Genomic DNA, 25,331 nt, shown 5'->3' with positions numbered 1-25,331 from the left:
CATACACGCCTAGAGCCCATGCTCCTCAACAAGAGAAGCCACCGCAATGAGAAGCCCGTGCACCGCAACGAAGAGTAGCCTCCGCTCGCCACAACTAGCAGAAGCCCACACACAACAACAAAGACCAAACACAGCCAATAATTAATTAATTAATTAATTTTTTTAAAAAAGAAAAGCTGACCCCTAACTCCACAAAGAGCCACCTGAGCCTCCCAGCCTACTTAGCATTCGACTCTTCTGGCTAATTCATCCTGTCTCTATTCCCATCCTGAATGTTCCGTTATAAATCCTTGGGCTTTCTAGTTAGACAGACTGAGTTACAATTCTGGCTCCACCACTTACCCCCTGTATGACCTTGGACAAATGACTCTTTCCTTTCAGAGGCTCAGTGTTCTCATCTATGAAATACTCATAGTGGTACCTACCCCATAGGATTTTTGTGAGGATTCAATGACAGTATGCATGTAAATGTTTAGCATATGGTCAAGCATATAGTAAAGGCTCAGAAAATGTTAACTATTTTTTTCCTGATTATTAACAGTGGTAGTAGCTTCGAACCGCCTGCTGATTAAATCCAAATTTTTTGACCCAGTACTCAGAGCCTTGCACACTGTAGCCCCATCATTCCTTCCTGGCCTCTTTCACTGCTGCTCCCCTATGTGGATGCCACACTCAAGCCAGATGTGGCTTTCTCCCCTCTGTGTCTCTCTGTCCATGATCTTCCTCTCCATTCAGAATGCTCTCTCGCAACTCACATCTGTCCACACCCAGCCCCACTCAAGCTTCACCTCCCAACTAAGGCGGTATCCTCCTCAATTGCCCTGGGCTTCCACAGCACCTAAAGCTGAGCACGTATTAGTGCTCAGACTGTCCAGGATGAGGCCTCTGTCTGCACCTGTCTAACCCACAGTAGCCCTCTTCCAGTGGTGACACCTGATTTCCCTTTGTGGGAATTTATCTTTCTCCCCTATCAGTTCATGTGTCCCAGGAATGGGTATGTGGCCGAGACCTTAGACAGTCACACTGATTAATTAAGAGGTAGACACTTGACCAAAGCTAGACAATCAGAATCAGCCCTGGAACTTTTGCTGGAACCATTGAATAAAAGCTCTTTTTTATTCCACAGGCATCGCTAAGCTGAAGCAATGTAAATTCAGAGCTGCTGGTAGCCTTACTTATAACCTTCAAGAGAGAAGTGAATTTAAAAGTGAGCCAACACAGAGGAACCAGGAAATGGAGGTTGACTGATTTTTTTAATATTTATTTATTTTTTTGGCTGCACTGGCACTCGGGATATTCGTTGCTGCATGCAAACTCTTAGTTGCAGCATGTGGGATCTAGTTCCCGACCAGGGATCAAACCCAGGCCCCCTGCCTAGATAGGGTGTGCGGAGCCTTAGCCACTGGGCCACCAGGGAAGTCCCAAGAGATTGATTTTTTTTTGGAGTATAATTGCTTTACAATGTTGTGTTAGTTTCTGCTATATAACAAAGTGAATCAGCTATATGTATACATATATCCCCTCCCTCTTGCCTCTCCCTCCCACCCTCCCTATCCCACCCCTCTAAGTGGTCACACAGCACCGAGCTGATCTCCCTGTGCTATGCGGCTGCTTCCCACTACCTATTTTACATTTGGTAGTGTATATATGTCGATGCTACTGAGAGACTGATTTTTAATGACGTTATTTGAGCATCTGGATCCATCCGTGCCTGAAGCCAGTGCTCTTGACTTTTAATGTATGTGAGCCAAAAACACTACCCTCTTTACCTTATTTTATTTTATTTATTTATTTTTTTTTTCCGGTACGCGCGCCTCTCACTGTTTTGGCCTCTCCCGTTGCGGAGCACAGGCTCCGGACACGCAGGCTCCGCGGCCATGGCTCATGGGCCCAGCCGCTCTGCAGCATGTGGGATCTTCCCAGACCAGGGCACGAACCCGTGTCCCCTGCATCTGCAGGCAGACTCTCAACCACTGTGCCACCAGGTAAGCCCTTTATCTTATTTTAATTTACTTAAGTCAGCTTGAGTTGGGTTTCTGTCACTTTTCACTGAAAGACTGCTGACCAGTATAGTGATTCACCTAGATGGTAAGCTTCCTGAGAGCAGGGACTGCCCACATGCTGCATGGCATGAGCAATAAACAGCTTGAGTAAATGTTCACTTGAACAAGAACCATACAACAGGCATTCTCTCTTTTTTTTTTTTTTCTGTCTGCACTGCATGGCATGCGGGATCTTAGTTTCCCAACCAGGGATCAAACCTGTGCCCCCTGCAGTGGACGCACAGAGTCTTAACCACTGGACCACCAGGGAAGTCCTTCTAATTCTTATCTGATACAAATAAGGCCCTCTGCTTCTCTGCAGTTTCTCTGAGGATGACTGATTTCTCATTTCTGAGTGGAATGATCTTGGTGAAAGAGTTATTCTAGGAACCCCACAGGCCTGAAAGAGATACTTTAAATCCACTAATCTGACTGATTAGTCCCCCACTGTACAGATGAGAAAACTGAGATTTAAGCTAAAAAGTGGTTGCTTAACACTACATGGTGAGTCACAGGCAGAATTAACTAAGACAACCCTCCCCCACCAGCACAATCCCATGACTTGTAGTCTAGTGCTCTGGCCTCTGCCCGTTTCTTTTTTTTTTATAAATTTATTTATTTTTATTTATTTATTTTTGGCTGCATTGGGTCTTTGTTGCTGCGCTTGGACTTTCTCTAGTTGCGGTGAGTAGGGGCTACTCTTCATTGTGGTGCGCAGGCTTCTTATTGAAGTGGCTTCTCTGGTTGCGGAGCACGGGCTCCAGGCATGCAGGGTTCAGTAGTTGTGGCACGTGGGCTCAGTAGTTGTGGCGCATGGGTTTAGTTGCTCCACGGCATGTGGGATCTTCCCAGACCAGGGCTCAAACCCGTGTCCTCTGAATTGGCAGGCAGATCCTTAACCACTGCGCCACCGGGGAAGCCCCTGACCACTGCCCTTTATTAAGCAAAGTCAGTCAGTCACTTAGCCAGAGCTCAGAAATCTCTAAGTAAAATACAATGAACTGCTCAACTCTGATAACTGCCCTTAGGGGTGGGGCGAAACACAAGGGAAAGAGCACTGGACCAGGAGTCATGACTAGTTTTCTCTATTACTGGCTGTGTGACTTTGGGTAAGACCTTTATGTCTCTAGGCTCAGTTTCCTCTCTCTATAATGGGGGTGGAGGAAGGCAGGGTTTGAAGGAGCTGATTCCTAAGATCCCTGAAATTCTATATTTACATGAGGGTTGTTGAATAGTTCATCAAATCCCCAAGATTAAACCCACATGGATTACAGAGAATTGGATGGATTACAGCGAACTGGAAGGCCAAGAGGTCAGTAACCCATCTGCAGACTACAAATCAAGGTTCAGGATATGGGAGTTCCAGCTGAGCATATATTCTTTCCAGCTCGCCTTTTAAGAGTAGAATGGAAATCACCTTCTGGGTACTGATAAATATGGGGATAGGCCCCACATCCTACAGTTCTCCTTGCTCACTTTCTCCAAAATCTTAAAAGACCTCCATCTAAGTCAATTGGAGCAAGCCCACTAGAATGTCCACACTGAATAAATGCTGCCTTCTGCAAGGTAGTCCTTTTGGGAGTTTGAACAATCTTCCAACGGGCCAGAAATTCCTCCCAGCATTTGTAACAGTCCTCTTGGGGAAGCAAACCAGCCTCATGATTTTGCCTTCACACCTTGGCTTTCATCTCAAGTGACAGTTCTCATCTTGACCACCCATTGTGTTTTCTTCTTTTTTAATTTTTTAAATTAATTTATTTATTTGGTTGTGCTGAGTCTTAGTTGCAGCAGGCGGGCTCCTTAGTTGTGGCTGGTGTGCTCCTTAGTTGTGGCATGCGAACTCTTAGTTGCAGCACGCATGTGGGATCTAGTTCCCTGACCAGGGATTGAACCCGGGTCCCTTACATCAGGAGCGTGGAGTCTTAATCACTGTGCCACCAGGGAACTCCCATCCATTGTGTTTTCTACACTTGGCCATTTCCAAAAATCATAGTCCTCCTTTAAAAAATGGAGGTTTGGGACTTCCCTGGTGGCGCAGTGGTTAAGAATCCGCCTGCCAATGAGGGGCACACGGGTTCGATCCCCGGTCCGGGAAGATACCACATGCCGCGGAGCAACTAAGCCTGTGCACCACAACTACTGAGCCCGCGTGCCACAACTACTGAAGCCCACGCCCCTAGAGCCCGTGCTCCACAACAAGAGAAGCCACCGCAATGAGAAGCCCGTGCACCGCAACGAAGAGTAGCCCCCGCTCACCGCAACTAGAGAAAGCCCGTGCACAGCAACGAAGACCCAATGCAGCCAAAAATAAATAAATTATTTAATTTTTTAAAAAATAGAGGTTTCCCCTCAAGGACGATGTTCAAGAGTATACACACCACAATCCAAAGACAATTTCCTACAATGTTTTGAGGAGTGGAACCATCAGCAAGTGACAGAACAGCTTCTTCAGGAGGTCTCTTTGAAGGGGCTGACACTTGTTGAATATCCTGAGGTGCTTATTTTGAAAAACCACCTCTGCTGCATGATCATCACATTTTCCCTTCTCTTTCTCAACCCTGGAAGGCTCTAAACGTTTTCCTTCACCAGCCTTCATCGGTCCTCCTCCTCCATCCCTGCCATCCCCTGGCCCAACTGTCCTCAGCCCAACTCTCTTCCCTGCCTGCAATTAGGCAAATGCCCAAGTTGCTGAATCTTCAAAATCTGTCTTTGATTGAAAGGTAGGCAGTGATGGGGGACTCTAATGGATCCTGGAAAACTGTCTCAGCAGTTCTTACTCCCAAAAGGCCCTTCTCTGGTTTTTAGGGCAAGGTGTCTGTCTTAACCAAACATTTCAGAAGGTCCCAGAGACTCATTCCCGCTAGGCATGGCACCAGAACCCTTCCTGCCTTGGTGGGGGTGGGAGGCTGGAGACCTGCTCTCCAGAGGCCCATGTTGCCAGGTGTTGTCAACCACCTACACTTCAAACATTGGACAGACACTACAGACAGCCTTCTTTTAACACCACCCTCCATCTTTTCCCAACTTTATAGTTTTTAAATTACTCTTTCATGAGTTGTTGGACTCTTCTCCACTGTTTTACAGATGAGGAAACTGAGCCTCAGAGAAGTAAAGTGAAACATCCAAATTGAAAACGTTAGCAAGTTAAAGGTCACTGTCAGATCTCTTGATTCCCCATCTCATTTTTTTGTTTTTAATTTTTTAGGTCACGCCATGTGGCATGAGGGATCTTAGTTCCCCTACCAGGGATCAAACCCGTGCCCCCTGCATTGGAAGCACAGAATCGTAACCACTGGACCACCTGGGAAGTCCCTCATGCTTTTTTCAATGCAACAGAAATTGCTCACACCTGGCGTAACTCCTCATTCAAATAGTTATTTCCCTTAAGAGCCAAGGGTCTCTTTCTCAGAGACCCTCAGAAACTCAGACATAATGCTCATCCATCAATAAACGCAACCTGCCCACATCCAAGCACACAGACCTACAGACCCAGTTCTAAGGCTATGCCCTCTGCCCCAAGGTGTCTCTCTCATAGAATCCCCTCCCCACTGGCTGCTTAGAGTCAGCGAAGGAGGTGTGTCTTTAGACAGAGGAGCAGAATCTGTCTCTGACTCCTCCAAGAAGGGGTCCTGGAAGAAGCCCCTTCCTCAGCGTTTGTTCTAGAAGTCCCACCCCCGCCCCTCCCCTACCTGCCAAGAGCTGCATCCAGGCGCAGATCTTGTAGACCGTGGCCGTGTTGCAGAAGAAGAAAAGAGCAAAGCAGGTGATGCAGCCGAGGATCAGCACCATGGAGAGCAGCACGAAGAAGGCGGCCGCCTTGAAGGCGCCGGACGGGATAGTGCTGAAGTCGGTGAACGAGCCGCGGCAGGTGAGCTCGCGGCCCGCCAGCCCGCTGCCCACACAGTAGTGGAAGAGGCCGAAGTAACCAGGCTTGGGGGTGCTCACGCTGTCGCCCACCCAGTAGGGCTGGATGAAAACCACCACGTTGATGATGGCGAAGCAGATGGTGAAGATGGCCCATAGCACACCGATGGCCCGCGAGTTCCGCATGTAGTGCTCGTGGTAGAGCTTGGAGGCCTCCTGCGAGGGCAGCATGGTGCCCGGGGGCGGGGCCGGCGGCGGCTTGCGGGGGCCGCCGGCCCGGGACCGACAGCCGGGCTGCCGGGCGGGAGCTGGGGACGCACGCGAGAAGCGACCCTAAGCCAAGGAACCCGCGAGGGCGGGGCCTGAGGCGGAGCTGAAGGGACCTGGGGGCTGGTATGGAGGAGCTAGGAGGGGGTCATGAGAGTATCGGGAAGGTGTCAGAGTAGGGGGAGACTGGCAAAGATCTCCAATTCGGGGACATAGGAAGAGGCCATGTGAAAGTTGGGGGGCTGGGATGAGGGAGCTGGAATGAGCACAGGAGAGCTGGAGGCGGGGCGCTAGAAAGTGGTTACGGTGGCGTTGGGGAGGGGGCTTGGGGGCTGGTACCGGCGAAGTAAGAGGGGACCGTGGGGAGATGGAATGGAGGCTGGAGACCGGCAGCGGAGAATTAGCAGCGGGGTTTTACAGGGAGCTCGGAAGGGAATCTGGGGGCTGGTGTTCGGGGTAAAAGGAGGTCTGGTATTGGGTGTCTAGAAAGGGGCTGTGGAGAGGGGGGTGGGCGCTTCTACGAGGGGGTAAGAAAGGGATGTAAGGGGTTAGTGCCAGGGGACTGGGAAGGTGATATGGGGGCTGGGACAGGGAGGGCGAAGTGCAGGAACCAGGATGAGGCTAGAGGGACATCGGGGGCCGGAGCCGCAGGGTCTGAACAGGGGGCGGGGGGGTTGGGAGGGTCCCTCAGAAGACAGGGCTCGGGGGAGCCTACGTTTGGCGGGCCAGGGCTACAGGGAGAGAGGTTTTCCAGGCCAAGGGGACGAGGGACAGGCGCCGGCAGGCAGCCCGAGCCGCGAGGGGCGGGCAGTGGGCAGGGGCTGTCCCCGGGGCGCGGGGGAGCGGCCGGGCCCGGGTAGGGCCAGGGATGGGGGGTGGGGGGCGGCTGCCGCGCGCCCAGGCCGGACGCACGCGGAGGCTGCGGCCGCGGGAAGGGGGTGCGGGGAGACCAACCTGGGCCCGGTCCGGAGCAGTGGGTCCGGGACTGCCACGGCCTAGGCGCCGCGGCTCGGCGCTCCAAGCGGCGGCTTCCCGGGCCCAGGCGGCGGCCTCGGCGCGGCCTCCATCTTGCTCGGGCTCTCCCCGGGGCGCGCTCCCGCGCGGAGGCGCGAGCTCTCGGGCACCGGCGCGGCCCGACGGAGGCGCGTTCCTGCCGCCGGCGTGCGGGGCGGAGCGGAACAGGAAAGGGAGCTCGGGTGTCCGCCAGTCCCGGAGAGGGGTCGGCACGGTCCCTGGGGTCCCCCAACCGGAGCAGTAAGCCCCCGCCACAGTAAGGCCTTCTAATATGGGGGACCCCCCTCCTTCCGGCCGGAGCTGAGCGATTGTGGGTCCACGCAAAGCCCATGGGAACGCTGCAGGGGCAGAACGGGGTGTTAGTTCACCGCGTTTGAACTGATCCCTTGCTCCCAAATTACCTCGGGTACAGCCTACCACAGTGCCTGTCGAGTGGCACCGTTACGCTTCCAGTCCTTTGGGTCTTGGAGGCGTTGAAGGTTCCCCGAGTCTCCTAGGAAATCGCCAGCACCTCTGGGAGAGGGAAACTCCTAAACTGTTAGCGGCCCACGCCCGCGGTGGGGATTCGTTGGCCGCCGGTGTGTGGAGCTGGGCCTGGAGAGTGGGACACGGGGTGAGTATGGGGAACAGGAGAAAAGGAGGCTGGGGACGTGTTGGTTTCTCTCCCTACACTCTCCCAGTGCCTGGCATGAAGTGGACACATCAGGAGGGTGTGTTAAAGAACGGAGCATACCAGTCCAGGCAGTTTGCGGTTAGGCCCGAGAAAATGAGGGGACACTCCAAGGGAGCCAGTGCAGGTCATTTCTTCCCTGCAGTGAAATATCTTTTGGCTTAGGATCTGCCAAGATGATCTGGGTGGTCATCCAGAAAGTTCTGACTACTACTTAACTGTCTCCGTGACCTTGCACTTGCTCTCTGAACCTCTATTTCCCCATCTGTAAAGTGGGCAGATTAAGCCCCACTTCACAGGTGTTGAGAGGTGGTGAAAATAATCTCTGTTAGTAGGTTCCAAATACTGGACCATACACAGGGATCAGTCTGGTGAAATTTAGATCTATGTGCAAAAAACGCACGTAATTATCATCATGTGAGGTTGCCACCTGTCTTTTTTCCCCGGGGTAGAGGGACTGTTTTTTTGTTTTGTTTTGTTTTGTTTCTGAGATGATGTACTTCCTACCTTCCTGGTATAAAAAATTCCATTTTTTAAAGAAATAGTGATGACAGTTAATGACAGTTGTCCCACCCCCCCCCCCGCCAGTGGCTTTATTTGGCAAAATAAGAAACAGGCAGTGTTATTTCCTTCCAAAATTAAAAAAAAAAAAATGTGCAGTCCCCCACAATTTGGGGACCACAGACCCATGTGAAGTCATCTCACCTGAGACAGTATGTTCAATCAGTTTGGTTTCCCCTTCCACTGGTTCCTTGAAGAGGCATCCAGACAGTCTCCTGAGAACCCTAAGATCCCAGAAGCATGAGCTGGAAGGGGCTGTGAAGAGAGTCTCATTCTACACCTTCTCCCACTTGACAGATGGAGAACAGAGGCCAAAGAGAGGGATTGACTTGTACAAAGAGGTGAGTCCATCCTACCAATTCAAGTGATCAACCTGATTCATTAATTTTTTTCATCCACCCAATAAATATGTGATAGGCCCCTGCAATGTGCCAACACAGCACTATGCTAGGCCCTGGGAGAAGATGGTGGGTAAAACAGATGTGGTCCCTGCCCTCCTGGAGCTCACAGCTTCATGGGGAGACAGAGGGTGCTGAGAAGAGGGGGGAGGGAAGTCATCCTCAAAGGGCACCTCAAAGTCTCCTTCTGTGGGTGCTCCTGGTGTGGGTACTGTTCTGAATATAAGTTACCGGAGCCAGAAGTTCCATCTTTTCTCCTTATTCTGCCATGAATTATTGTCTTTTTTCCTATCCTGCTGAGCCAAGCTAGGCACTCCAGGAAAAAAAAATCACAGAAGTCCACTTACTACTCTCTCTCCAGGGAAGAACTGAGAGTTCTTGCTAAGATGGGCCCCCAGCTCCTCATTGGTTGCTCTGTTCTAGCTCTGCAGAGCGATGACACCCTGGAGAGAGCTGCCTGCCACCCACACCACTTCTGACATCAGTACTTTGTCTTTAAAGAAACTCCTTTCCCCCTCACTCAGGCCCTGGATTTGGTGAGACTCACCCTACTCCTCTCCAGAACCGGGCAAATGATCAGGCCTGGAGAATGAACATATTCCATTGTTCTAGACACAACGATTGAGTCTGGGTGGGCCCATAGGCCAAGCCAAATAGTTGAGAATGATATCCAGGTCATTTGCTGCAGTTTACGAGAAAGAGATTGTTCCCCGTTTACTGAGTTTGTTGAGCTGGGGCTTCAGCTTCAACCACAGGGGGGCATCTTTGACACCCCAAGCAGAGAGATTGTCTAAGAATAAAGTGAACACAAAGAGAAGCTAAGAAATGGAAAGAGACAGTCCTGGTGACATAATTTGAGCACCTGGATCCATCCATGCCTGAAGACCTGCTTCTGGATTGTTCTGTTAGGTAAACCAATGAATTCAGTTTTTGTTGAAGCCAGTTTGTGTTGGGTTTTTGTCACTTCCGGTCAAAATAGTCCCAAATAATTTACCTACATCTCCCCCAACCCGGACTGGTGTATTGGATTATTTATATTGTAGAAAAATGCCTGAAAGGGTGAGCTACTCCTGACATATTGGAACCCAAAGGCAAAAATTTGAGGTGCATCTCTGCCACTGTATGACCTAGGACAGTGATGCTACTCCTCACAGCCTCATTTTCTTCATTTATAAAACAGAGAAAAACATCCTTCCTTCCTACAAATGTTATGAGGATCAAGAGAGAGAATGCACGGAAAAGAGCTTTGTAAACTGAAAATGGCTTTATAAATGTAAGTGATTGTCATTAAATTTTAATAAGTGGCTTGCCCAAGGAGTAGAAATTACAGTGGTATTGGAAAGGCACTCTCAGAGCTATAAGTAGCTGGGACAGAATGTCTCCTCGTTTTCAAGACTAACCTTGGGGAGTCTTCCTTTCCTACAGAAAGGAAGTCTGAGAACTCGCCACAGGAAGAACAGAACAGAACAGTTGTGAGCTCAAGTTGGGAACTTTAGACCATAAGGCAAAGATGATCCTGGACCTGGATGAGAGAAGCCCCCAGGGCACTTCCAGCCAACATCCTAGCAGAGAAAGGTTTGTGACTTGTCAGATACCCTTATGCCTAAAGTAAATGTTCAGTTACCTTGAACGGTTATTAAGCTCTTACAGCATTCTAGCTCCCCTGATCTTTGCTTTAGATATATTATCTCATTTAATCTTACAACAACCCTAAGAGGTAGTGTTATGGGCTGAATTATATCCCTCTCCCCCACCCCCAAATTCATATGTTCAAGTCCTAACTCCCAATACCTCAAAATGTGACTATTTGGAGATAGGGCCTTTAAAGAGGTGATTAAGGTAAAGTGAGGTGATATGGGTGGGCCCTAATCCAGTATCACTGGTGTCCTTTTTTTTTTTTTTTTTTGCGGTACGCAAGCCTCTCATGTGGCCTCTCCCATTGCGGAGCACAGGCTCCGGACGCGCAGGCTCAGCGGCCATGGCTCACGGGCCCAGCCGCTCCGCGGCATGTGGGATCTTCCCGGACCGGGGCACGAACCCATGTCCCCTGCATCGGCAGGCGGACTCTCAACCACTGCGCCACCAGGGAAGCCCACACTGGTGTCCTTTTAAGAGGAGATTAGGACAGAGGCTAGATGATGACTATGGGGAACATAGCAAGAAAGGAGCCACCTTCTGAGGAGCCTCAGAAGAAATCAAACTTGCTAACACCTTGATCTTGGACTTTTAGCCTCCAGAACTGTGAGAAAATAAATATCTGTTGTTTAAGCCATGCAGCCTGTAGTATTTTATAATGGTAGCCCTAGCAAACTAATACAGACGTGAACTGTTTTACACATGAGGACAATGAGGTATGCCCATTTTACAGACGAGGACACAGAAGTTAAATTACTTCCCCTGGGACTTCCCTGGCAGTCCAGTGGTTAAGATTCTGCACTTCCACTGCAGGGGGCACAGGTTTGATCCCTGGCTGGGGAAGTAAGATCCTACATGCCGCGAGGCATGGCCAAAAAGCAAAAAAATTACTTCCCCAAAATCACACCTCTAGCAAGTGAAACAGCTGGTATTTATCCCTAGGTAGAGCCCACATTCTTAACTACCATGCCGTATAGATTATTCTGTAGAGTGGATTCAATTCTTCTCAACCACCCGGGTTTCCTTTTTATTTCCGTATCATGTGGTTACTGGCATCAGACCATCTGGGTGCAAGTCTCAGCTCTTCATTCCTTGGATTATAAGCTGTAAGGATGCTACATGCTCACCGTCCCATGGCAGAGACCAAGAGAATAGGCCAACGTATCCTCAGAGAGATGAAGAGTTTCTTTTTTTTTTTTAATGGCTGCGTTGGGTCTTCGTTGCTGTGTGCGGGCCTTCTCTAGTTGCAGCGAGCGGGAGTTATTCTTCGTTACGGTGCACCGGCTTCTCATTGCAGTGGCTTCTCTTGTTGCTGAGCATGGGCTCTAAGTGTGCAGGCTTCAGTAGTTGTGGCACTAGGGCTCAGCAGTTGTGGTTTGTGGGCTCTAGAGCGCAGGCTCAGTAGTTGTGGCACACGGGCTTAGTTGCTCCATGGCATGTGGGATCTTCCCGGACCAGGGCTTGCACCCGTGTCCCCTGCATTGGCAGATGGATTCTTAACCACTGCACCATCAGGAAAGTCCGAAGAGGTTCTTAATACTTTTAAGAGCCTGTGGTGAAAGTTATGCCTGTCTTTCTATGGTTTTCTTAAATCCCCCTCTTTTCTTTACAATGGTTTGAATTAGTTTTCTGTCTCATGTCCCTGAAAGAGTCCTAAGGAAGGCCATTTCTTTCTCTTTCCTCCCTCAACCTCACACATTAAATCTTGCTCTTTGACTTGATAATCAAGTCATTCATTCCTTCAGCCACTCGGCTAGTAAGTGTCAGTGACATCTTCTACTTGACAGGTCCTTTGCTGTGCAGTGGGGACACAAAGATGAGGAAGACCTGGTCTCTGCCCTGGAGGAACTCACTGCCTAGTGCAGGAACAAGGAAACAGATGGAGTAGAATTAGAATGACAGAGGTTCCCTCAGAGATTTTCAGAGCCATGTGAATGGGCTCGCTGGAGCTGTGATATTAAATGAGTCATTCAACTTTTTTTTTTTTTTTTTTCTTTTGGCGGTACGCGGGCCTCTCACTGTTGTGGCCTCTCCCGTTGTGGAGCACAGGCTCCGGACGCGCAGGCTCAGCGGCCATGGCTCACGGGCCTAGCCGCTCCGTGACATGTTGGATCTTCCCAGACCGGGGCACGAACCTGTGTCCCCTGCATCGGCAGGCGGACTCTCAACCACTGCACCACCAGGGAAGCCCCATTCAACTTTTGGAATCTCAGTTGTTTAATCTATAAAGAGCACATCGTTAAAAAGTATGTATTCTTTCATGGGTGATGAAATAATGGGCTCTGTACTTGAAACAAACTTTACATGTGAAGAATTTGTTCATTCAGTAACAAGATGCCTTCATAGCTGTACCATGTCTCACCTGGGAAGTATCTGTTTTATTCAGAACTCTTGGGTTGCAAATGACAGAGACCCAATAAAAACTGGCATAAGCAGGAATACGTTCCAGTAGGATCCAGCAGCTCATGTGATAGGGTTGGGAGTCAACATCTACCCATGGACCCTGCTTTCCCATCCATGGTTGGCTCCATGCCCAAGCAATATCTTCCCAAGCCATGGCAAGATGGGTTTGCTAGCTTTGTGGTCAGAGAATGTGGTCTGTGGGATATTCATACTTTGGAGTCTGTGGAATATCCCTTTGAGGCCTAGTACATGGTTCATTTTCATAACTGTGCTTTTAAAGAATATGCTCTCCCTGTTAATGGAAGGAAGTTCTTTCTATGTCTGTTAGCTCAAGTCTGTTCATTGCATTGTTCACATTTTGTAGATCATTACTCTTTTTTTTTTCTGTCTGCTTGATCCATGCATTTCTGAGAAGTGTGTTAAAATCTCCCATTATTGGGACTTCCCTGGTGGTGCAGTGATTAAGAATCTGCCTGCCAATGCAGGGGACAGAGGTTTGAGCCATGGTCCAGGAAGATCCCACATGCCGCGGAGCAACTAAGCCCGAAAATGTTGGGGAGGAAAATCTCCCATTATGATTGCTGATTTACCAGTTTCTCCTTGTGAGTCTATTGATTTTTTGCTACATATATTGAGACGAAGTTATTATTACAGATGCATACTAGCATTCTTTTGACTAGTATTTTCCTGAAGTATAGTCTTTTATCTTTAGTCTTTCTGTCATTATGTTTTTGGAGTGTCTTTTGTAAAAATCAAAAAGCTTCATAAAAAAAATCCAATATTAAAGTCTCTGTCTTATAATAAGTAAACATTGATCTGTTTACATTTATTGTGATTATTGATCAATGTGAACTTATTTCTACCATCTAATTTTGTGTTTTACATTTACTATGCTTTCTCTATGCATTTTTTCTCCTTCTAAGCCTTCTATTTTAATGGTTTAGTTTTCTTTATTCTTGATTTTGCTTCTCTTAGTTTGGAAGGTCTGTAATTCATACTTTGTGAGACATTCCCCACGAGAATCCTCTTGGTTTTCAATACCAGAACATCACACAACTTTCTTATCTCTCAACACAACATTTTCTGGACAATATTTAAATAAGAAAATTTTATATTTACATCCCTAAAACTCAGCACAATGTTTTAAACAGAACTCAGTGTAGGAAATAGCTCAAGCAATATTCCAGCCACTATTGGTAGAATATCAGAATGAAGTGTTCTTTGTAAATTGTGCCTCCACATCAACAAAATGGGTGTGCATCTGAGATGTTGGTGCTAAGGGAAGTATCATGGTATCGGGCTGTTACACACAAGGCTCTCGTTTGCTAACAGCAGCATCATTTGTTTGGTGGTTAGGAAGCAGTGGTTTCTGGTTTTGCTTCTTGTGTGTAGTAAAATATACATAACAAAACTTACTCTTTTAACCATTTTTCAGTGTACATTCAGTGGCATCAAGTACAATCACAATGTGCAACCATCACCTCTTCCATTTTCAGAACTTTTTCATCATCTCAAACAAACTCTGTACCTATTAAACAATAACTCCCTATTTCCTCTGTGTCCCCCAGCCCCTGGTAACCTCTGTTCTACTTTCTGTCTATGAATTGGCCTATTCTAGGCACCTTATCCAAGTGGAATCATACAATATTTGTCCTTTTGTGTCTGGCTTATTTTCCTTAACATAATGTTTCCCAGGTTCATCTATGTTGTAGCATGTATCAAAACTGTATTCTTTTTTAAAGTTACGATTTCATTTTATGTATATAATATATTTTGTCTATCCACTTATCTGTTGATGGACATTTGTGTTGTTTCTACCTTTTGACTATTGGGAATAACACTGCTATGAACGTTGGTGTACAAATAACCATTTGAGTCCCTGCTTTCAATTCTTTTGGCTATAAACCTAGAACTGAAATTGCTAGATCATATGGTAATCCTATGTTTAACTTCTTGAGAAACCACCAAACTGTTTTCCACAGCAGCTGCACGATTTTGCATTCCCACCAGCAGTGCCAAGCGTCCTAATTTCTCCACATCCTTGCCAACACTTGTTATTTTCTGTTTTGTTTTAATTGTCATCTTACTTGCTCTGAAGTAGTATTTCATTGTGGTTTTAATTTGCATTTCCCTAATGACTAGGGATGTTAAACATCTTTTCATGGACTTATTGATGTTCGTACATCTTCTTTGGAGAAATGTCTATTCACAGCCTTTCTTCATTTTTGGATTGGGTTGCTTGTTTGTTGTTGAGTTGTAGGAGTTCTTTATATTCTCAGAATATTAATCTCTTATGAGATATATGATTTGTAAATATTTTCTCCCATTCAGTGGGTTGTCTTTTCACTCTCTTGTTAGTGTCCTTTGATGCACAAATGTTGTAAATTTTGTTGAAGTCAGATTTGTCAATTTTTTCTTTGTTGCCTGTGCTTTTGTGTCATATCCAAGAAATTATTGCCAAATACAATGGCGTAAAGCTTTTCCCCTGTGTTTTTTTCTAACATTTTTATAGTTTTAGCTCTTATGTTTAGGTCTTTAATCTATTTGAGTTAATTTTTGTACATGGTGTAACGTAAGGGTGCAACTTCAATCTTTTGCATGTGGCTATCCAGTTGTCCCAGTACCATTTATTGAGAAGACTGTCTTTTCCCTCATTGAATGGATTTTGGCATCCTTGTTGAAAATCAACTGACCATATATGTGCGGCTTTATTCCTAGGCTCTCTAGTCTATAGTCTGTTCTGTTGGTCTGTATGTCTATCTTTATGTTGGTACTACACTGTTTGAAGGAAGCAGTGGTTTTAATCATATTAAATCTTTTGTTTTTTCATTTTTTTTCTTCCATTTTAATGAACACTTTACAAAGTACAAAATATACTATCTTTTTGGGGGGGAACATTAGGTACTTTTTTTTTCTCCGTCATACAGTACATGAATCTCAAGGGTTTTGTGTTTCTTCAAGAAAGAAAGAAAGTGTGAGGGCCTGCGGTACAGGGCTGCCTAGTTTTCCCCTCGCCCAGACCTTGGGACAGATGTAAGTGCCGCTGCTACTGCTGGTTAATCATATTAAATCTTAATACAATAGACTGTTGCTTGTGTACAGGTGTTTCACTGTATTTTATTTATGTTTTAGGAAATTGTTTGAGGTTTGGTGTTGACACATCATGCATTATAATTTTTCCCGTTTAAAATAATGGGAACTACACTTCCTTCTGGTCTGTGTTTTCACACAGAACATCTGATTTCTAACACAGATTACTGATGTTAAGCAAGAGATGCCTGTATTTTATTTCTACCCTTTATTGGTTACCCCTACTTTTTTTTTTTTTTTTTTTTTTTTTTGTAGTACGCGGGCCTCTTACTGTTGCGGCCTCTCCTGCCGTGGAGCACAGACTCCGGACGCGCAGGCTCAGCAGCCATGGCTCACGGGCCCAGCCGCTCCGCGGCATGTGGGATCTTCCTGGACTGGGGCACGAACCCGTGTTCCCTGCATCGGCAGGCGGACTCTCAACCACTGCGCCACCAGGGAAGCCCCAACATAGATCTTTTAAAGCATAGGCTCATCCAGAAAGAATTGCCAGAGGATTAAAACTCATGCTGGGTTCAATCAAAAATCACCACTGGAGTGTGAAAGGAACTTTCCTAATTAAGCAATTCTAGAACATTCCCAACTCTTGACTACATGAGCAGTGGTGGGGAACCGTCATATCCGGGCTTGCTGGTAAGATGCCTTCTCCACAGACAGTGACCAGGGTGGCCTGGAAAAGTGCATAGTGGTCTGACATGGAGCAACGTACCTTGGTGTGCTGTACCCCACAGTGGGTGGGTATTAGCGAATGCCACCCAGGAGACTCGAGTATCCCGGAGCTGCAGCGCTTTAGAACAGACTGAAGATGTTTACAGTGAAGGGTAAAGAATGTGCCATCTAGTTTAGTTTCATTGCAGCTCATATGTGGAAACTGGATAGACTGGGCAGCTGTCCATCACTGGGGGTCTGGATATCTCACTCCATGTGATACTGACCAGGGTTCTTGGCCTTCCTCAATCAATAGAGATTGATCAGAGGCCAGACAAGAAATTCAGGCAAGGCCAGAGGTATAATTTAGATACAATAAGATTCATTCACTTCAGTATTGACAGACACATAGAGTTCTGTGTGACCACTGCCACAATTAAAATACAGAACAGATCCATCACTCCCCAAAATTCCCTATTTTCCCTCTGATGTAGGCTCCTTACCCCAACCTAAACCCTGGACAACCACTTGTTTGTTTTCTTGTTTTTATTTTTAATTTTTATTTTATATTGGACTATAGTTGATTTACAATGTTGTGTTAGTTTCAGGTGCCCAGCAAAGTGATTCAGTTATATATATATATATATATATATATATATATATATATATATATATATATATATTATGTATGTATGTATGTATGTATGTATGTATATATTCTTTTTCAAATTCTTTTCCCATTTAGGTTACTACAGAATATTGAGTAGGGTTCCCTGTGCTATACAGTAGGTCCTTGTTGGTTATCTATTTTAAATATAATAGTGTGTATATATCAATCCCAAACTCCCACCACTTGTTTGTTTTCTTTCCCTGTGGGTTTTGCCTTTTCAACAATGTCACATAAATGGAATCATGCAGTATGTACCGTTTTCAGTCTAACTTGTTTAAGTTGGCATCATACATTTGCAATTCAACCATTTTGTTGGGTGTATCAGTAGCTGGTTTCTTTTAGTTGCTACGTAGGGATCCATTGTATAGATGAACCGCAGTTTATCTATCTGTTCACCAATTGAGGGCCATTTGGATTGTTTCCACATTTTGAAAATTATAAATAAGGCTACTCTAAACATTCATGTATAGGTTTTTGTATGAATATAAGTTGTCACTTCTCTAAGGTAAATACCTAGGAGTGAGATTGTTGAGTCATATGATAAGTATATATTTAACTTTATAAGAAAATGACAAACAGTTTTCCAGAGTGGCTGTACCACATTGCATTCCCACCAGCTATGTATAAGTGTTCTAGTTTTTCCTCATCTGCACTAGAACTTGGTACTTTTTTTTTAATTTGAGCCATTTGAGTGGCTTTTAATTTACATTTCCCTAATGACTAATGATGTTGGGCATCTTCTCATGTGCTTATTTGCTTAACTAGTGAAGTGTCTGTTCAAATCTTCTGCCCATTTTCTGTTGGGCTGTTGGTTATCTCATTATAAAATTTTCAGAGTTCATTATATATTATGGATACAAATCCTTTGTTAGATATGTGTTTTGTGAATATTTTCTCCTAATTTGTAGCTTATCTTTTCATTCTCTTAATAGTATCTTTTGAAGAGCAAAAGTTCTTAATTTTGATGAAGGCCAATTTATCAATTTTTATTTTATGGATTATATTTTTTATATAATATCTAAGAAATTTGTGCTTGATCTAGGTAATAAAAATTTTCCTCTAAGTTTCCTTTCAGAAGTTGTATAGTTTTAATCTTTACATATAAGTCTATCATCCATTTTGAGTTAATTTTTCTTTATGATGAGAGGTTAGGGTGAGGTTCATCTTTTGCATATGTACATCCAATTGTTCTGGCCCTACTTGTTGAAAAGACTCTTTTCTCCTTTGAATAACCTTTGCACCTTTGTCAGAAATCAATTGAATCACATTGAGATACCTCTTCACAACGACTAGGGTAGCTAAAATTAAAAAGACAGATAATAGGGCTTCCCTGGTGGCGCAGTGGTTGAGAGTCTGCCTGCCGATGCAGGGGACACGGGTTCGTGCCCCGGGTCCGGGAAGATCCCACATGCCGCGGAGCGGCTGGGCCCGTGAGCCATGGCCGCTGAGCCTGTGCGTCCGGAGCCTGTGCTCCGCAACGGGAGAGGCCACAACAGTGAGAGGCCCGCGTACCGAAAAAAAAAAAAAAAGACAGAAAATAAGTGTTGATGAGGATGGAGAAATTGGAACCCTCATACATGGATAGTAGGAGTACAAACTGGAGGGAATTCCCTGGCGGTACGGCAGTTAGGACTCCGCAGTTTCACTGCAGGGGGCATGGGTTCCATCTTTAGTTGGGGAACTAAGATTCCGCAAGCCGTGCAGCGTGGCCAAAGAAAAAAGAATACAAAATGGAAAGAAATTTGGAAGTTTCTCAAAATGTTAAACATAGTATTATCATATGACCCAGCAATTACACTCCTCACGAAGGAGAACAGTGACTGGGTTACGACCTCAAATCTGAGACATAGGAAGACTATAAAAAGCAGAGGTGATTGCTCCTGGGAAACTCCCAAAGACTAGCAGATGCCATAGAAACACATTCCCACGTTTGTTCTAACCTGACCATCTGGAGCTTTACATACCCTAAACATACATAGTTTAACTTAATTTGGGGGCAAGTGAGTGCTCTCCATGTGTTCCAAGCTCAAGGTCTTCCTAAGAGAAATGAAAGCGTATATACACACAGAAACTTGTGCATAGGGATTTCCCTGGTGATCCAGTGGGTAAGACTCCACGCTCCCAATGCAGGGGGCCGGGGTTCGATCCCTGGTCAGGAAACTAGATCCTACATGTGTGCTGCAACTAAGAGTTCGCATGCCACAGCTAAGGAGCTCGCGTGCTGCAACTAAAGAGCCCACAAGCCGCAACTAAGGAGCTTGCCTGCTGCAACTAAGATCTGGTGCAACCAAATAAATAAATATTTTTTTTTAAAAAATTAAGAATGGATAAATTCCTAGAAACATACAACCTGCCAAGACTGAATGATGAAGAAATAGAAAATCTGAACAGACCGATAGTAAGGAGATTGAATAAGTATTCAAAAATGTCCCAACAAAGAAAAACCCAGGAACAGGTGCCTTTATGGGTAAATTCTACCAAACATTTAGGGAAGAACCAATGCCCATCCTTTTCAAACTCTTCCAAAAAGTTGAAAGGGAGGGAATACTACCAAACTCATTTTATGAGGACAGCATTACCCTGATACCAAAGCTAGATCAGGATACTCCAAGAAAAGAAAATTACAGACCAATATCCCTGATGAATACAGATGCAAATATTCTCAGCAAAATACTAGCAAACTGAATTCAACAGTTCATTAGAAGGATCATACATCATGATCAAGTGGTATTTGTCTCTGGGATGCAAAGAGGGCTCAACATATGCAAACCAATAAATATAATACACCATATTAATGGAATGAAAGATAAAAACCATATAAGTATGTCAATACATGCAGAAAAAACATTTGACAAAATTCAACATCCTTTCATGATGAAATCTCTCAACTGATTTGGTATAGAAGGAACATACCTCAACATAATAAACGCCATATATGAGAAATTTATAGCTAACATAATACTCAGTGATGAATGGTTGTAGCAAAGATTAAGGATTCTCAACTTAACTTTGTGACTCAACAATGACAGCAAGGAACCAAGAACTTTCCATCTTTCCTCTCTGCATTCCATCTGTAATATTCTTTATTATGGTCACAAGATGGCAGCAGCAGACATGGCCATGCCCAGAGTAAAGGAAGGGGGCTTTTCCTCTCATGCCTCTCTTTATATTAGGGAGGACAATTTCTCCAGAGTCCCTTTGCAAACTTTCCCTCAGTTCCCAATGGCCAGGACTCAGTAACCTGCCTATATCCACAAGAGAGGCTGGAAAAATGTATGTGAGCGTTTTCCACTCTCTGTAGTGGTAAGTGGGCTCTTCCCATGGTGAAGAAAGGATAAGTTGGAGTTGGAAATGGTTTTTTGGTAGGCAACATTTCCAAACAGTTTTAGGAGTGTAGACCGGGAGAAAAGATAGTTTGTTACCAACTCAGTCTACCATATAGGCTGAAATTCAGTATTACTTTTATAATTAGAATACAATAGGACTAATTTACTTTTTAAAACTCTGTCCCAAGAATCCCAGCCATTTTACACAGGTGCACCCCTGCTGCAGACCGTGGTGTACACCTTGACCTGTGAGGGGAGTCAGTCTTTAACTCAAGTGAGTTGAAACTTCCAGATCACTAACTTCTTTTCCAAAAAATCAAAACTTCATTACGCTTCCTTATAGCTGATACCTTATGAAAAAAGTGATAATTTATCTTAAAGAAAGATTGCAGAGTCAAAATAGTTATTTTTCTCACTTGCAGTATAAACTTAACAGCTATAGTTTAATTATGGATAAGATGGACATTTCCAGTGAATGTGTTATGATGAGTTCCCAGGGCTTGGCTTGACTTCACACTGCTTCTCTTCTCTGAACGTCTTTTCTACATTCCTATGAAGGATAATTCTTATTCCTATAAACAGCCAACGTTGGATTTTTTTCTGAAGTGTCAAATATCATCCTGGTTTGGAAAAAAAATTTAAAAGGACCAAAGAGCTATACAACTAAAAGAATCCCAAAAATAAAATTTAGTTTACTAATAAAAAGAAAAAGAATCCCAGCCATATTGACTAACCTCCCTGCCATTCTCTCTAGGAAGAAATCCAACCTATTTAGAAAGCCCAACTGATTTGAATGTCATTTTGTGCAACAAGGAAAAAACAAAGAAAACGTTTGTTCTTGACTGTCATGTGTTGGGTCTGTATAATATGTATTGCCTTTAATCCTTTTGATGACCGATGACAAAGATGCCAGTGTCCCCACTTTACAGATGAGGAAACTGAGACTTAGAGAACACAAGTGCCTTGCTCGGGCATTCCCTGGCTGTCCATTCACTGCCAGCCCGGGTTCAATCCCTGGTCTAGGAACTAAGATCCTGTGCAGCACAGCTGGGAAAAAAAAAAAAAGTGCCTTGCTCAAGGTTACACAGCCTGGAAACCCAGCACAGTCTGGTCTGCCTGACTCCAAAGTCCATGCACTTTTCTTTGGGGATTCATCCCAGTTATTTGTAAGGATAGACTCAACAATCAGAAATGTAATTTCCTGGGCTTCAACTGGGCCAAAAAAAATCCATCTTGAAGTCAGAAGTCTTGAGTGGGGCTTGTTATTAAATAATCCACCAGACAGGCCCTTGATTAGCAATAATGAAACTCTACCCAGAATCTTTCTGGGGATACCATTTGGCAATTTAAACAAATATATTTACTTATTTTGGCTGTATCAGCTCTCAGTTGTGGTGCTCAGGCTCTTCGTGGTGGCACGTGGGCTCCTCTCTAGTTGTGACGCAGGGGCTCAGTAGTTGCAGTGTGCAGGCTTAGTTGCCCCATAGTATGTGGGATTTTAGTTCCCCGACCAGGGATTGAACCTGTGTCCCCTGCATTGGAAGGTGGATTCTTAACCACTGGACCACCAGGGAAGTCCCACCATTTAGCAGTATTAAATAGAGGGCATATATTAGTCTGGCTGGAGAGTTAATTCCTTCTCTGATTCAGGCAGCTGTCCTGGGAGAGATGTCAACTGGGAACTCAGCCTCCTGGTTCAGATTTTCTGCAGATGAGATTCCAGAAGAGCAAATTTTGCCAAAGCATCTAAATTGCTCTTCCTCGGCATTCCACCCACTGGATTGCTGTTTACCCTCTGCCTTCCCTGCAAGATGATGAATAGCAAAGCTCAAGGATCCACCACTCACTCCCAGGCCTTGCCTGGTGCCTGGCACATAGTAGCACTCCATATAAACTTGGTTAATTAGTTGATTGATTAACAAATCATTGAAAGTGGTAGCGTTCTCCTCCTATACTGTTGGTGGGAATGTACGTTGGTGCAGCCACTGTGGAAAACAGTATGGAGGTTCCTCAGGAAACTAAAAATATGGGACTTCCCTGGTGGTCCAGTGATTAAGACTCCATGCTTCCACTGCAGGGGACACAGACAGGTTCCATCCCTAGTCAGGGAACTAAGATCCTTCATGCTGTGCGGCACAGCCAAAAAAAGGGGGGAAAAAAAGAAAACTGAAAATAGAATTATCATATGATCTAGCAATCCCACTCCTGGGCATATATCCTGACAAAACTATAATTCAAAAAGATACATGCACCCGTATGTTTATAACAGCACTATTCACGATAGCCAAGACACAGAAACAACCTAAATGTCCATCAACAGATGAATGGATAAAGAAGATGTGGTACATATATGCAATGGAATATATATACAATGTAATACTACTCAGGCATAAAAAAGAATGAAATAATGCCATTTGCAGCAACATAGATGCAACTAGAGATTATCATACTAAGTGAAGTAAGTCAGAAGGAGAAAGACAAATAACATATGATATCATTTTTTTAAAATGTCCATGGTATCTTTTTTTATATATAAATTTATTTATTATATTTATTTATTTTTGGCTGCTTTGGGTCTTCTTTGCTGCATGCGGACTTTCTCTAGTTGCGGCGAGCGGGGGCTATTCTTGGCGGCAGTGTGCAGGCTTCTCACTGAGGTGACTTCTCTTGTTGCAGAGCACAGGCTCTAGGTGCGCAGACTTCAGTAGTTGTGGCACACAGGCTCAGTAGTTGTGGCACATGGGCTTAGTTGCCCTGCAGCATTTGGGATCTTCCTGGACCAGGGCTCGAACCCGTGTCCCCTGCATTGGCAGGTGCATTCTTAACCACTGCGCCACCAGGGAAGTCCCCATATGATATCATTTATATGTGGAATCTAAAATATGACAGGGGCTTCCCTGGTGGTGCAGTGGTTGATAGTCCGCCTGCCAATGTAGGGGACATTAGTTCATGCCCCTGTCCGGGAAGATCCCACATGCCTGGAGTGGCTGGGCCCGTGAGCCACGGCCGCTGAGCCTGCACGTCCGGAGCCTGTGCTCTGCAACGGGAGAGGCCACAACAGTGAGAGGCCCGCATACTACCAAAAAATATATATATATACTTCCAGAAATTATGAAATGTATTTATAAATTTACCAATCCACAAAATACTAGTGTAACAGATTGCTTACTTCTTAGTTTTAAATAGGCATTAAGGATTCTAAGGGTTAAGAATTCTAAAACATGTATATAATTAAAACTACTAGAAATAATACAGGAAACTTCTCTATGTAAGGAATGTAGGATGTGTTTTTTGGTGAGAAAAGGTTCCTTTTGAGTAATCTGCCTGGAAAGTGAAGATTTTGTGTCTTATCAAAATAATTTACTGTACTTCATGTTACCTTTATCAGGTTTTTGATTACTTAAGAAAATCCTGAATCTTTTTTTTTAATGAATTTTTTTTTTTTTTTGTAGTACACGGGCCTCTCACCGCCACGGCCCCTCCTGCTGCAGAGCACAGGCTTCAGACGCGCAGGACCAGCGGCCATGGCCCACGGGCCCAGCCACTCTGCGGCATGCGGGATCCTCCCAGACCGGGGCACGAACCCGCGTCCCCTGCACCGGCAGGTGGACTCCCAACCACTGCGCCACCAGGGAAGCCCATTTAATGAAAATTTTTGTTCATTGAGCTCAAATAAAATCAGACATGGAGCCTACTGTTGATTGAACCAAACCAGCACTGTCTTATCAGCTACAAGAGGGCTTTTTCATTTTTCCTATTTGCTTGACAGTTCAATGAAGTTATTAAAATAAAACCTAAATTTTCTTTATCAAACCACAAAAAAGTCATCATCCTGTTCCATGTCATAATTGAAAATTATTTACACTATCCACCCCTTTCCCCAAATGTACAAAAAATTTAACTTATTGCCAAATGCTAAGCTTTATTTATGCAATGTGCACTTAGATTATAACATTTTAGTCACTAGAGTTATCATCCTTAAATCTGAAAATTTTTAACAACACTGAAAAAATATTGAAGAATGACAGGCATTAGAGACCAATTACTTTAGATTATGCTTTTGATGAAGAGAAAGAACTCTAAAATTATATGTCATTCTGTAACAGGGAAGAGTTAAATTGGACTCCATGTTGGATCTGTTTCTTTGACTTTAACCTTTGCTCTTCATTGCTTTCTTTATTATAATCATACATAATGGCCTGCCTCAGGGAACCCTGCCCACCTGTGAATGGCTGCAAGAAAAAAGAAACTAGCACATCCCCTCACCAAGGCTGGTCATTCCAGGAGATGTTTCACAAGACTGATGGCCCTTCTACTTTACTTCCACACTGCCTCTCCCTCTCTATTCTGCCTTTTTACTTTACTTCCTCACTGCCTCTGCCTCTCTGATTCTGTAACAGAAACTGGCATCCAGACCCAGATAAGATGGTTTTTCAGAGACACTAGTCTGCCATCTTTTCAGTCTGCCTTCTTTCCGAATAAAGTCGTATTCCTTGCCTCAGCACCTCATCTCCGATTCGTTGGCCTGTCATGTGGCAAGCAGAGAAAGCTTGGACTCGGTAACAAATTTGGCGAGCCAGCCAGGAGCCTTGCAGCTCGTGGCTAGCCGGCCCGGTCAGGGAATATTGGGGCAAGGCCCTAGCAGCTGCCAGGACCATTTGTCCCGAGGATCTTCCCTTCAAAGTTCCCTGAAGCGGCACCGGCTACCCCAGTGCTTGGCAGCTGAAGCAAAGAACCGACAGACTT

At 45.0% G+C, this 25,331-nt stretch overlaps 1 protein-coding gene and 1 long non-coding RNA gene across 4 annotated transcripts in view; one reads left to right on the top strand and one right to left on the bottom strand.

The window, feature by feature from the left end:
• LHFPL4 (LHFPL tetraspan subfamily member 4) overlaps positions 1 to 6,142 on the bottom strand; it is a 28,837-nt gene extending 22,695 nt beyond the window's left edge. For both annotated transcript variants that reach the window (XM_060161292.1, XM_060161291.1), the window contains exon 1: positions 5,732 to 6,142. In XM_060161292.1, the coding sequence (XP_060017275.1) occupies positions 5,732 to 6,137 (406 nt within the window). In that variant the 5' untranslated portion in view covers positions 6,138 to 6,142. The remainder of the gene's footprint in view (positions 1 to 5,731) is intronic.
• On the top strand, positions 4,416 to 24,393 carry LOC132526822 (uncharacterized). 2 transcript variants are annotated; one of them, XR_009542704.1, is made up of 5 exons: positions 4,416 to 5,910; positions 8,716 to 8,759; positions 9,997 to 10,089; positions 10,242 to 10,391; positions 24,038 to 24,393. It is a non-coding gene; the product is annotated as an uncharacterized LOC132526822 (long non-coding RNA). The 2 variants fall into 2 exon arrangements; XR_009542703.1 differs by lacking the exon at positions 4,416 to 5,910 and having other exon boundaries at positions 7,782 to 8,759.
• Positions 24,394 to 25,331: the final 938 nt, after the last annotated feature.

Source organism: Lagenorhynchus albirostris, chromosome 10 (genome assembly GCF_949774975.1).
Source record: "Lagenorhynchus albirostris chromosome 10, mLagAlb1.1, whole genome shotgun sequence".
In the NCBI taxonomy this organism is placed as follows: domain Eukaryota; kingdom Metazoa; phylum Chordata; class Mammalia; order Artiodactyla; family Delphinidae; genus Lagenorhynchus; species Lagenorhynchus albirostris.
This window is presented reverse-complemented; position numbering and strand designations above follow the sequence as displayed.